This window comes from Taudactylus pleione, unplaced genomic scaffold (assembly GCF_031769625.1).
Source record: "Taudactylus pleione unplaced genomic scaffold, aTauple2 ptg000170l, whole genome shotgun sequence".
Lineage (NCBI taxonomy): Eukaryota > Metazoa > Chordata > Amphibia > Anura > Myobatrachidae > Taudactylus > Taudactylus pleione.
This window is the reverse complement of record NW_028284572.1, coordinates 9,227,617-9,241,671: the sequence shown is the minus strand read 5'-3', so window position 1 is coordinate 9,241,671 and position 14,055 is coordinate 9,227,617. Positions and strand designations below refer to the sequence as shown.

General features: G+C 45.5%; 1 protein-coding gene across 1 annotated transcript in view; it reads left to right on the top strand.

Annotated features, from left to right (window-relative positions):
• Positions 1-1,945: 1,945 nt before the first annotated feature.
• Positions 1,946-14,055, top strand: part of LOC148521326 (uncharacterized) — a 168,457-nt gene continuing 156,347 nt past the window's right edge. Inside the window, exons 1-3 of the mRNA XM_088475367.1 lie at positions 1,946-1,993; positions 10,514-10,781; positions 11,288-11,388. Coding sequence (XP_088331493.1) covers positions 10,574-10,781; positions 11,288-11,388 — 309 coding nt within the window. The 5' untranslated portion in view covers positions 1,946-1,993; positions 10,514-10,573. The remainder of the gene's footprint in view (positions 1,994-10,513; positions 10,782-11,287; positions 11,389-14,055) is intronic.

The window sequence follows — 14,055 nt, the reverse complement described above, 5'->3', positions numbered from 1 at the left end:
TAGTTAACCCCTGCACAACTACAGCTTCTTATTCAAAATGACAAATTATGGAGGATGTGCCCGCTTTACTGCCCTATTCATGCCAAAATCCTTGTTGGTCAAGTGAAATGGCAAGTGGCTCATATGTACCAGACCACCCTCTGTGGGTTTCAAGTGTAACATTTGATGACCGAAGCTAGTTAACCCCTGCACAACTACAGCTTCTTATTCAAAATTACAAAATATGGTGCCTGTGCCCGCTTTACTGCCCTATTCATGCCAAAATCCTTGTTGGTCAAGTGAAATGGCAAGAGGGTCATATGTACCAGACCACCCTCTGTGGGTTTCAAGTGTAACATTTGATGACCGAAGCTAGTTAACCCCTGCACAACTACAGCTTCTTATTCAAAATGACAAAATCTGGTGCCTGTGCCCACTTTACTGCCCTATTCATGCCAAAATCCTTGTTGGTCAAGTCAAATGACAAGTGGGTCATATGTACCTGACCACTCTCTCTGGGTTTCAAGTGTAACATTTGATGGCCGAAGCTAGTTAACCCCTGCACAACTACAGCTTCTTATTCAAAATGACAAATTATGGAGGATGTGCCTGCTTTACTGCCCTATTCATGCCAAAATTCTTGTTGGTCAAGGCAAATGACAAGTGGGTCATATGTACCAGACCACCCTCTGTGGGTTTCAAGTGTAACATTTGATGACCGAAGCTAGTTAACCCCTGCACAACTACAGCTTCTTATTCAAAATGACAAAATATGGTGCCTGTGCCCACTTTACTGCCCTATTCATGCCAAAATCCTTATTGTACCAGGAAAATAATAATTGTAAACTGTGTGAGGGACACAATTCTTTGTTTACATAGTGTTCTAACTTTATTTAAATGTTTTAATGTAACATTTTCTGAATAAGAAGCTGGAGCTTGAATAAGAAGTGAATAAGAAATGAATAAGAAGCCAACTTCAGCCTCGTCTCCTGAAATTACACCAATAACAACCATTATCCACAACCAAAAATGTGTAGCTGTACAGCAGAAATGAAAGGACCACAGGGATGCACATGACACAGAGAAGAAATAACACTCTGTAGAGTAGCAAAGGTGAGGAGGGCCCAATTAATACCATAGTAATGATAAAAAGGTATAATCTAGGCAATAAGTGCCAAAAAATACAGTTTAGGAGGAGAGAGTGTGATTATACTGATGCAGTTTTCAAAAATAACATATCAGTTGATTTGTGCAGATCCTAAATAGTCCCTTGGCGCACTTGGCTGTATTTGCAACTCTATGAATAGTTACCAAGCACTTTTGTGGAGCATTCCTATTGCTTATACTAGTGATCTTCAGGCACATATACTACTAAGCATGATTTGTAGCTGCTTGAACGATGCATCTACACACAGATGTTCTGTGTGTAACATTATGAATTGGAATAGACCAGCTTTTAGAAATTACATTATTAGTACCCCCACTCAGAATAAGCTTATTTAGAAAGGATCCACTTGCACTTCTCATGTTATGATTTTGTTTCATTATAAAAACAGCAGACATTAGTGGTGCAAACAAGGAACATGATAATGAGCCTATGCCTCCCAGAAACGGAAGTACATAAATATGTGCAGGATATTATGTTTCATTCTCTATCCGCCCTTGTGCGACACACAGGACATGTACTGTACTCGGATGACACCTAGCGGCCAACTCTTTGATGACACCCGAGCCGCCCTAGCATTATGTTATGGACCGTACCATTACGTATATGGGTGACATCAAAATGTTATGTAAAACTTTGAAATTGTTACCAGCATGACCTTTAATAAAATGAAATCCACTTTGCTTTATGAAGATAGTATTGAATAAGGCTTACAAAACTGCTTATTTGTTGTCGCCAGGCGTTTTTTCTAGGGTTGGAATTGTAACAACAAGTGACCCCCATCTCAGTGTGCGGGCTGGGGGAGACTGTCAGGCTCTCAGTACAAGCTGCAGCCTCTGTGCAGACAGAGTAAGTAACAAAACTTTGGGTAATTGCTGAGCGATGCCCGGGCTCATTTCTACGTTACTGTATAGCAGAGTAAGGGGTGCAGTTATGTGAGCAGTATGACTGCAATGGGAGAAGAGTTTGGGATTGTTGCTGCCCTTTTTTGGGTCTATGTGCTGAGGACAGAGAACCCAACGTTTGTTATGGTCCTGCACTACAATGTCAGCATCTACTAGTGTAGCTCACTGTTCTGCCAAGGTCCCTGCAATAAGAGTGACTTTGTTTATACTAATAACACAATCACAGCTTGGAGGTTACATTCTCACACAGCTGTGTATTGTGTAATCGATGTTATGTAACTTTAGCAACTTTAATTATATAGCTTTTACAATATAGTGTAACATACAAATAAAATGTTTGTATGTGTGTAATAGATAGATAGATAGATATATACACATTATGACAAGTGATTGATTTAAATATACAGAGTGCTGTATGTGGTTCTGTAATACACAATCAAGGAGACAGGAACCCTAGATCATTCAGTGCAGTGTAGTAAAGTATTAAGGAGTCACTATGATTTTACTTTATATGAGGAATGTTAGGCTGTAAAGTGGCCACTGTGGATTCTTTGGACTAGATTGGTCCAGTATCACTTTGTGGGCCTGACTCAGCGTGCACTGCTGAATGCAGATTCCCAATGTTCGGGAATCTGCGCAGGTTCATGACCCGTTCTGCGCATGTGCAGAATGGGTATGCGATCTCGCTCACAGACTGTCCGTGATAGACAGTCTGCTTCCGTTTTGGGTGGGGAGGCGATGCCCTCCGCTTCCTAAAACGGAGGCATTTTGCCGCCGTTGGGGGGAAGGGAAGAGGCCAGGATCTCCATCGGCTAACGGAGATTTCTTGGCCTCTTCCTCTTATCTGCGGCGGCCGGCTGTGTGGCCCCATGGGTCACCTTAGCTGGCCGATGTTACGCAGATTCAGATTATCCGATGCTGCGTTGGACAACGCAGCTCGGATAAGTAATGAACAGGAGGCGTGATGCCTCCTGCTGCATTACCATATCTGCAAGAATCACAATAGCTGCCTGCGTGCATACATCATATGTCTATAGCCTGCGTGCATACATCATATATCTATAGCCTGCGTGCATACATCATATATCTATAGCCTGCGTGCATACATCATATATCTATAGCCTGCGTGCATACATCATACATCTATAGCCTGCGTGCAGCTTTGCAATTGCGATCCTTGCTGAATCAGGCCCAGTGTGTCCACTGAGTGAGCACATTTGAAATGTGAAGGCTGCTAATGACTGTGTGCCTGATTTACAGGTGGACGCTATAGCACAGCCGCTGCATCTTTGTACAAATGCGGCTGTGCTATGATATGCGCTGCCAGAGTCTTAAGTAAAAAGACAACTGCTGCCGGCTTCTCTGATCCGCTGCTGACTCCGAAGAGGCAGCATCGTTTCAACTGCATGGCCATCGAACATCTGTGTAACCCTCAGGTTACTCAGGATGTCTGACAAAATCACGCTGCTGGGTCCCGTAAAGCTGTGTCCAAGAACGCAACCACTGGCTTCGGCATGCTCAGGAAACGGGGCCGACACCTAACCCCCCTCATTTTATGGAACGCTCCCTGGCGCCGACCAAATGCCAGCAGCTTTGGGGTACTGCACAGACATCGAAAAAACAGCTCTACACCTGCGCAGTGCAAACATCAGAGATTTACGTAAATATTGAATTTATTGTAAATCTCTTAATTAGAGCCTGATTCATATCTGCACGTAAATGGAGATGTTCCAGCAGATTGAGCGATTGTTAGCCATTGCGCATGGTGTAAGCCACAGTGCACAGCTGCATCGGTTGTATTGTGATTACGCTCGTACAGAGGATTAATTTGCAAAGTGAGTGACCGGGAGTCAGCGTTTGTGGGAGGTTATGGGGGTGGCTTGAGGAACACAGGACTGGTTAAACACTGTTTTCTGGGCGTGCATATATTAGCCTATCTTGCTCGCAGCAAGAGAGCCCTCTGCGTGTCTGGAGACCTGCTGTGCCTGCAGAAGCCTAGACTTACTCAGAAGCTGTGAGTCTGCCAGATCTGCGTTGATGGTACCCATGTTTATGCTGTTGCACGGAGAAGGCAGCAGTGAGTGTTCCTATGCTCGGGTAAGTTTTGGAGACAGTAACATATTTTCGCATTTGCGATCTGTGAGACATGGCAGCTGCGATGACATTTGCATTTTGATTTGAATCAGGCCCTGTGTTCTCTAAGTGTGTGCTGTCTTGTTCTGGCCATACAAATTTAGCCCTGGAGGTAAATTTACTAAAGTGAAAGTTTTTAGAAGTGAGTTTTAAAAGTGATGTTGCCCAAATGCAACCAATCAGATTCTAGCTATTATCTTCTAGAAGATGCTAGTTAAATGTTAAGTAGAATCTGATTGGTTGCAATGGGCAACTCACTTCTAAAAACTCTCACTTTAGTAATTTTACCCCCTGTAGTCAGATCTCTCCAATTTGTGATGTGGGTTGCCAAGTTGGATACAGATGTGGATATTCAGTGATCAGGCTGAGCGGTCAGGCAAGTGAGGCACGTCAATGCCGGGTACACACTGGTGCGACCGACAATCGTGACGATGTCCAGGGACTACCTGGACATTGCATGATTGTCAGTACACACTGTGACTAATGAAGGATGGAACGATAATTTATTCCGTCCTTCATTAACACAAATGGGGCCGCATACGATATTGTCAGGTTTGATCTGCAGCACATCAAACCTGAGGATGTCGCATGAGACCGCGGGAACGCACATACCGTGCATACACACTGCACAATATGTCATTATAATTTGGCCAAATCGCAAAGACATCGCTCCAGTGTGTATCCACCTTAAGTGTTAAGCCTTGTGCAGACAAGTGTTTTATACACAATCATTCACCTTGATTTCCAGATTGAATAAAGCATGAGAAAAAATATTGTGAACAACAGTGCTAGATTAGCACAACTTTCTTGAGTGTTAAGGTGTCTATCCATTAGGCGACCTGAAAAACTGAACATCTAGCGTTCAGTCCTTCAGGCCGCTGGGTGCGGTGCCCGCATTGAACAGCATTCACTGAACGTCATTCAGTGCAGGAGACCGACCTCCTATCTATGAACATGTGAACCTGACACTCGTCGTCAGGTTGACGAGCATGTTCCACAGATAGTCGGGGTCGGCAAGGACCCAGCGTGGAAACGCATCGCTGGTCCTTGCCGGCTATCCATTGTGACTTTCTGAACGTCCCAACCAAAACCTCCTGGTTTTAGTTGGATTGTTCAAAAAGTCGTCTAATGGATAGGCCCCTTTACTCCTACAAACTTTCAGTATTGGCGTTTTTGTGAACATCATTTGCGTTTTGGTACTAGGATCAATGACCCAAATCTCTGTGATTTGTTGTTAATGTGGTTTTTCACATCGTGTTCCAGTAAGAAAATTCTCAAACAGTTCTATTCTGAACTAAACAGTTGAATCAGTAGAAGCATAAGCTTAATGATCGTGCCATGTTGACCTGAAATAATTTGGATCTGTTGATATCTTGTATATTATTGTTGCAGAGGGATACATATAAATGTAAAGTTGTAGCTATTCATCTAATGCCAGGTTTTACCTGCATTCCCTAAGCTAGTATACAAGCAGTTCTACATATTGGTAGAGGCAATGAAACCTTTGCTCATTCCTTATCACAAAGAAACAAATAAAGACTGTACAATGTAAATGTTTAGTACATAGTTTCTAGAAATAAAGGGCTTATCAGAAGGCCTTATGGTTTCTATATAGAGAAAAGTAGATATGGTAGAAATGTACATAATATATCTGTGTAATAAGTTAATTTATGATAGGTTTCACAGAAATACTTTACATTCATTAGGTCATGTGATCAACTTCAAAGGTGACACATTCTTACTGCTTGATATGGGTCAGATTTAGAGTAAAAAGAACCATCACCACAAAACAAGTACAACAAATGTAAATAAATAAACAAGTACAACAAAATAATATAAATTGAATAAATGCCTCAAAATGTGAATATGAGGTCACAAAATAAGACCCTGCATAGAGTAATCACCACCACTACCAGGCTCCTTCACTGCCACCTGAAACCACTTATTGCTAAGTTGTGTGTGTAGCTGCTGTTGCAGCAGTAAATCTTTGCAGGTGAATGTAGCTTGTTCCTCCTGACTTCTGGATCAGTGCTGCAAGGTAGCAGGCAGAACATTGCCAAAGTACACTAGGTTCAACACAGCATAACAGGGGATTGATTCCCTTTATAGCAGTTACCAGAACCGTAACTAGACTTTTTGGTGCCCTCCTCCCCTAATTTTCAAATAGGGACATAAGACGCACATCCGTAAAAGGGCCATAGCCTCATGGGAAGGCCCATCTAGATTTTATCCAATAATTTTCCCACTCTCCCTCCCAGGGCCGGCAACATAAATCTTGTAGCCCTGTACACTGATGTCTCTGGGGCCCTCACCCCACAACACCACCCCCGACCCCACCACCCACACATCCCTCCCCTTCATGTGTGATATGTGAAGCATGATAATGTTAATTGAAAGATATGCCAGCCTTTATATAAAGTAAAATACATTATGGCTTACCACACTGTCTCTCTGTCACTGATGATGCAGGCTGTAGTTCTTGTCTGACATCTCTTCCAAGATCTTGTTGATGTGATGTGGATGCTTCAGGGGTAGGAGGGATGGTGTCTGCAGCCAGCCATCCTGAGTCCTCAGCCCCTAAACATTTTTCTCAGACCTCAGCCTCTCGTCACCAACTTCAGCCCCCTCCCCTTTGTCAGTCCCCAGACTCTCATCCCTATCCACAGCCCCACCACCTTCCTCAGACCCATCACCTTCCTCAGCCCCCATCACCTTCCTCAGCCCCCATCACCTTCCTCAGCTCCCATCACCTTCCTCAGCTCCCATCACCTTCCTCAATCCCCATCACCTTCCTCAATCCCCATCACCTTCCTCAGTCCCCATCACCTTCCTCAGCTCCCATCACCTTCCTCAGCTTCCAGCACCTTCCTCAGCTCCCATCACCTTCTTCAGTCCCCATCACATTCTTCAGCCCCATCACCTTCATCAGCCCCATCACCTTCCTCCATCACCTTCCACAGCCCCCATCACCTTCCTCAGCCCCATCACCTTCATCAGCCCCATCACCTTCCTCCATCACCTTCCACAGCCCCCATCACCTTCCTCAGCACCTTCACCATCCTCAATCACCTTCCACAGCCCCCATCAAATTTACTCAGCCGCCATCCCCAACCTTAATCACCTTCCACAGCCCCCATAAAACTTACTCAGGCGCCATCCTCAACCTTAATCACCTTCCACAGCCCCTATCAACTACCCTAAGCCCCATTACCAGCCTCAATCACCTACCTCAGCCCCTATCCCCTCACCACTGCAACCTGCCGAGTCAGCTTCAGCTGCTCCGTCAGTAAAAGTTGCGCGGGCAGCTGTACCAGACTTGTCGATGTGACCTATGATGTCACGCCACTGTGTCTCTGACTGCAAGTTCAAGCCTGGCCCGGGTCGCATCTGACCAACCTGTCAGAGCCCAGTGCTGCCCGGGCCAGGCTACAAGGGAGATGCACAGCGGTGGGTATAGGTTCCGCCGGTGGCCGCACTGCACCGACTGGATCAGTGAGTCCATGGCCCCATTTTGTGCCTTTGTGGACCTAGGGGGCCCTGTACAAGTGTCCCCTTAGACCCCCCTGTCGACAGGCCTGCTCCCTTCTTTCTGACAGTTTTATATCAGTGATGAGCAGGCAGGTGAGGCAGAGCCTTTTCTGTCATACTTAGGAATACTCCAGAGTTTTGACTAAAAATGATAGGAAACATTTTAATAAAATATTATAAATTGTATTATTCTAATCCTTTTTATAGTAGGAATCTCTGGAGTAAAAAGAGTATGACAGGTGAGGCACTGCCTCCCCTGTCTACCTTTTTTGCACATCCCTGATCAAAACACAATAAATTTCTAGCACTACTGTATATACTGCTGCACCTTTGAAGAATGCCCATATGATCCCACTGGTTCATATATGTATCTGTAAATCTGGCGCTGATACTAGCCAGTGCCTCCCCAGCCATTTACTTCACCTCACTTCACTGTTTTATATATAGCAGTGACATTTATACCAATGCTGACTGACATCACATTTGTTGTCTATGATGTATACCTGTCACATGATCAGCCTACCAAGCAGTGACTTTTATAACAAAGCTGACTGGGTGACATAACAAATGCTGTTTATGATGTAAGCCTGTCATATAAAATAATAGGTGTCTTGCAGGATGCAGGAACAGAACAGGATATTTAGGAAGACTAGTGTTTATTGCTCAATATCACACTCAAAGAGCTGTTAATTACCTACCACTAAAATGTAGTTTTGATAACCCTCTCCCCCACATATAAATCCAGAAGGAATACACTTTACGTGGGTTATTTTGACTCTTTGCATGCAGTATCTGGTCCTGGTTTAGCCCTCTCTTTACTCTGGCACAATTGAGTTTTGATTTAAGAGATGTATCTTTAAATATCCCATACAAAATATCTTCCAGGAGTACTGCTTCAGGGTACTGTGGGCCTGATTCAGACCCGCTCGCAAGCGGGTCGATTGTTAGGAAGTGCGCACGCGCGAGCCCCGGAGCGAGCGAGAAATCACTCCCCCCGGCGCTCGCATCCAAAAGGGACGGCTGTTGATGTTGATCGACAGCTCGCTCCGTTTGGTAGGCGGGTCGAGGGGGGTGGCTTGCCAAACGGAGGCGTTCCCGAAGGAATGCCTGCCATTTGGGGGCGACCCCACTGACATCACGAGTGATGTCAGTGGTGAGCTTCCGGCTCTATTAGAGCCAGAAGCTCACTGGGGCTTGCGGGAACGAGACCCTACCACAAGGGTCTCGTTGCAAGCCCGATGGTCACGATGATCGTGACCATCACCTGGCCACTCGCAAAAGCTGTGGGTGGTCACCCACAGCTATGCGAGCGGCCAAGATTCCGTATTTAAAAAAACATGCGGCCGCTATAAAACTGTCAGAAAGACGGGAGCAGGGCTGTCGACGGGGGGTCTAAGGGGACACCTGTACAGGTCCCCGAGGTCCAGAGGGACCACTAGGTCCACATCCAGAGATGCCGGGTTGCAGGTTAGATTTCACCGATCCAGAGATTCTGGGTTGCAGGAACGTGACGATCCCTCGTTAGTCAGAGCCGTAACTAGACTTTTTGGTGCCCTGTGCCAGAAAGAGCATTGGCACCCCCCTTATTTTTTAAATAGGGAGATAACACACCCGAAAACCATGGCCTCATGGGGAAGGGCCAGGGAAGAGATAGGGGAGGCCAGGAGATGCTGGGGATAAAATAAGAGGAAACTATAAGTGATAATGGTAATAAACAGAAAATTGACAGGCCTAACAGCGCTCCCTGCCCTGCGGTGCCCTGTGCCATGGCACAGGTCGCACTACCCTAGTTACGGCCCTGTCGTTGGTGTATAGCCCCTTTAGGTGTAAATTCTGCTGTAGTGAATGAAATAAAATAAAAAAATCGTTATAAAATTAGCAAATTGTTCTATAAATGTGTAAATTTTCCTTTTTTTTTTTAAAATTAATTATAGCAATTTGAATAAAGCATCCATGATGCATTGCAGTGAGATTGCTTTCAGTGCGCTATGAACATTCAGGAAATTAGAACTTGTGGCCCTCTTTGGAAAACACTGCTCTTGCACGCTGAATAATCACTGTGAATGTTGGGAGGTCTTTGGATGATAGGCAATACTGCTGTAGAGTTGCCTCACAGACTGGTGTCGGGATTCCAGCGCCAGCATTCTGAGTGCCAGCATCCCGACAGCCGGGATATAAACTCCATCCTCTAAATCAGGGGTGGGGAACCTTTTTTCTGCCGAGGGCCATTTTGATATATATAACATTATTCAGGGGCCTGGTGCAGGCCACACCCCCTCCGTGTGATGTCACACATGGGTGGGGCCACAATCACAGGTGATTACAGAAATGTCCGGATCATCCTCAGGATGCTACGGGGAGCTGTAAGGGCAGTGGTGTGACCGTCTGAAGCATCCTAAAGACGCTCCAGGCTGCACTGCTGCATAGATTCTGGCTGCAGGGTACCATTCTAGGCACTCTGCTGGTCAGATGAGGCTAGCAGAAAAAAGCTCAGAGTGCCAGACCAAATGATTCTGGGAGCCCCGGACCCGAGGTTGCCATCCCTGCTCTAAATCCAGCCTCTCCAGTGTTGAATGAGCAATAACTGTGTGTTTGTAGCATCTCAAAAGCATTCCCCACATGCTGCACTGTGGATGTCTCTTCCATGTCTTATTGCTTGGACCATAGGTAGTTTTAATTTTAGTATAAAAAAGTCAGTAATGAAGTGAAGTCACATATTTTTTTATTAATGTGCCATTAGCAATAGCTATCTGACTGCCAAGACAGGGATGGAAGAATTGATGTCTAATTTTGTATATTACAGGGTTAATAGGACAGCAGAATAGTACATTGAGGGGTTGTCTCCTAGCACCCAACCTCAGACATGGGGTGGACTATATTTCTAGTAGGAAGAAGATGCCCCCGTCCTTGGAGGCCTGAAGTTGGGCTTCTTCACAGTACGCTGTGCCGTGCCTTTATACGGCAACTTTCTGCAGGCTCTATGGTACAGGACTGTCCGCCTCCTGTTCATAAGCGTTCTCCGGTACGAATTGGATGTGCGTCTGGCTTCTGGGGTGACACTGCAGCTTCAGGTAACATATTTATAATGTTCCAGCCAGTGGTTAAAGTGTGCCACTATACAACGGTATAGTATAAGTCTACCTCAGTCACAAATATCATATTTTGAATATGGGAACACATCCTCACTGTACTCTGTATACGTTCATTGCCCTCACTCCAACTCTCCAGTTTTAAGGAGTGATAATCTGCATGCAGATGTAACGGTCTGCATTTATTTTCCCATAGTTGTTAAGATTGTGTTACATATATAACAAAAATGGACACTTTTACAGGTCACATTTATTTTGTTTAAAAAATATACTATCAAAAAGATTGATGGGATATTTGGGGATAGTAGATGGGATCTCTGTGTACAGTATATGCATAAATATCTAAAAATCTGTTTTGAGTAATTAGGAAACTAAAACTGTAATTGAGCTCAGTTTTCCATTGCATTATAACAGCTTAGCAACCACATGTAGGTATAGCATTAGTAAGTGTCTTATATAATGTAATCTTGTATTATTCTTTGTTTCAGTTCCACAACTTCTCTATGGAGGAAAATTAGATTTCTTAGTTTTTGACTACCTCTCTGAAATAACAATGTCTCTATTGTCAGCAGCAAAATCCAAGTCACCTGTAAGTAAACGTTCATCCAGTGTATTCTATTTATGTTATGCGGATTGTTATAACGGTCTACATAGTGCAAGCTCTGATGTTTCCATAATGACACCAGTCAGTCAATGGTTTCTAGTTCTCTGACTCTTGAGGCACAAAAAAGAAAATGCTTACATTGAAATGTTAATATATTTCAGACACATCTAGACAAGCTATTCAAGCTACTACATCCCATGCTGATGCTGACTGTAAACATTTTTCTGTATGATAGAGAAGGAATAAAACTGAGCAAGCCTTCAGCAGAAAAAAGTTGGTTTTCCCAGTATGACTGCAAAGTAGTTTTGTCCACACATATAAGAGAAAATAAGTGACTTCCACCAGAATGGCTGGGCATGCGCTGGCTCTCCCAGTATGGCTGGCCATGCACTGGTTCTCCCAGCACTTAATCCTACACTAGCAGTGAGAGCAAATAAAATTAAAACAATGTTCGAGCCATAAGAATAAAGCCATGAAATACAGTTGATCTATAGGACATAATGTAGAGTGAAGACAAATGCTGCTCCAATGGCTGCATTTTTACTGGGCTGGAGGCTCAGTGCCCTCTCTAAAACCCCATAAACCCAGCCCTACGTGGTTTAATCTTTTATAGATTGATTTCAGTTTTCACAATCTGTTTATTATTATTTATTTATTTATCACCCTACTGTATGTATTGTAAATATGGGGAAGACTGTGAGTAAAAATTATCTCAAATAGGAAGTCACTGCTTTGTTATCAAATGCTCCTGCTCAAGCTCAAACAATTTTGAAAAAACATATTGTTAGCCCTGGATCATTGTAATTCTCCCGGGTATCATTGAAGAAACAAAGGTTGGAACCACTACATTTCAGATTCTTGTAACTGCTCTTTGAAACCTGTTCCCCACCAGACCAGATAGATGATTATTTATTAAGCTTTACATGTGATCAGCAATCATAACCACTTTTTTTCTTGGCTAATGCTGGATAATTACAGTAGCATATAGGGCCGTAACAAGCCATGGGCGACCGGAGCCTTGCTCCTGTCTGTATGACTCGTTTAGGCTGCAGGGATGGGGGACGTTTAGGGTTAGGCTGCGTAAGGGGAGGGTTAGGGTTAGACTGCAAGAGTGGAGGGTTAGGGTTAGTCTGTGGGCGGTAAGGGTTAGGCTGTGTGTGGGAGACGGTTAGGGTTAGGCTGCTGTAGGGGAGGGTTAGAGTTATGGAAGGATCGGCAAGGTCCTTTGACCAAGTTGAATTTAGACAGAACCGTGCCCTGTTATGGCTCTGGCAGCATGTTACCAGCATGAGAACACAAGCAATCTATTAAAATTGCAACTGGTAACGCTATCGTCCATGCTGTCTTTCCTACACCCCCGCCGGTACCAGAACGCCGATACTGATCCGGGGATGCTGGTAAGCATCTGGGGTCACAGCTAGTGGTGACCTCAGATGTTTTGGACCATGGCTGGATTCAAGGGGGCAGCAGGCAAGCAGCGGGGTCCCGCGGTGGGTCCCCGCTGAACACATGGTCCAGAGTCCCTAGGCAGGGAGCTCCCTGGGGACTGGCTGCAGCGTGGAGCCAGGTAACCAACCTGCGCTTCCACTACCCCCCTGGGACAGCAGACCGCAGCTGAGCGGTAGCGCTGCGGCGTCCCAGGGGTTAATTGCATGCCAGGGGAGCGCGCCTTCCCTGTACACAGCCGGTGCCTCCCCCGCTGCACACAGCCCTCTCTGCACCTGCCGATTGGCCCTGTGGCAGCGCTCCTCCCCCAGGCCGGCCTCCTCTCTGCTCCTCAGTGGCCATCTTTGCAGAAGCATGGTAAACGCTGCTGGAAGCTGCTGATCGGTGGCATCGTGGTCTGGGTCCTCCGGCATACCTCTCCTCCGTTGGAACAGGTCTGTGTATGCAGCGCTGTGTCCTACCAGGCTCTGTGTTTGCGTAGTTGAGGATCAGCGCTGATAGTGCAGGGATTAATTTCTTTGCATTGTATGTGACTTCTGCTAGCGTCTGCTGCCTGTACTTTCACTTTCTACAGTCAGCCATTTCACTGTCCCTGCTCTTCTTCTGCTAAAGCCCTTGCGGTGCGGTGATTGCAGGGTGGTTCTCCCACTCTACTAACGAGTATCAGTGAGAGGGGTCACATACTTCCCATCATGTCTGAGAGTGAATTTCCTCTCCAGTTTCTGTGTACTACATGCAAGGTACCAATAGCGGAGGGGGAGGGTAACGCGGAGGGGCTATGTCGGCAGTGTTTTTTATTGGCGTGAGCAATTACTGTCACGGCTCCGGTACAGGAACCGCCCTGGGCTTGTTTCGCCAAAGCGCTTACAACCCTAGTGGACCAGTTAGCTCCGCAACCTGCGTTCTCACAGATGGGATTGTCCCAGCAGTCAGTGGTGTCGTCACCCATGCAGGGGTTCCCGAGACAACTGATGGTACCCCACAGTCTCCCTATTTCCCCTCCTCAGGTCTCTCAGGAGCCTGCGTGGGTTAATTCACTGACAAGTTCTGTACAGCATTTGTCGGACGTGTTACAAGGGGAGTCTGTGTTGCGGCCTCACAAGCGGCCGGTGGCGTCTCTGTCCGCTCCTTATGAGGATGATGACGTGACGACCGATGATGGGGAGATTCTGGATCTTTCTGACCAAGAACCTCTCCGTACTAAAG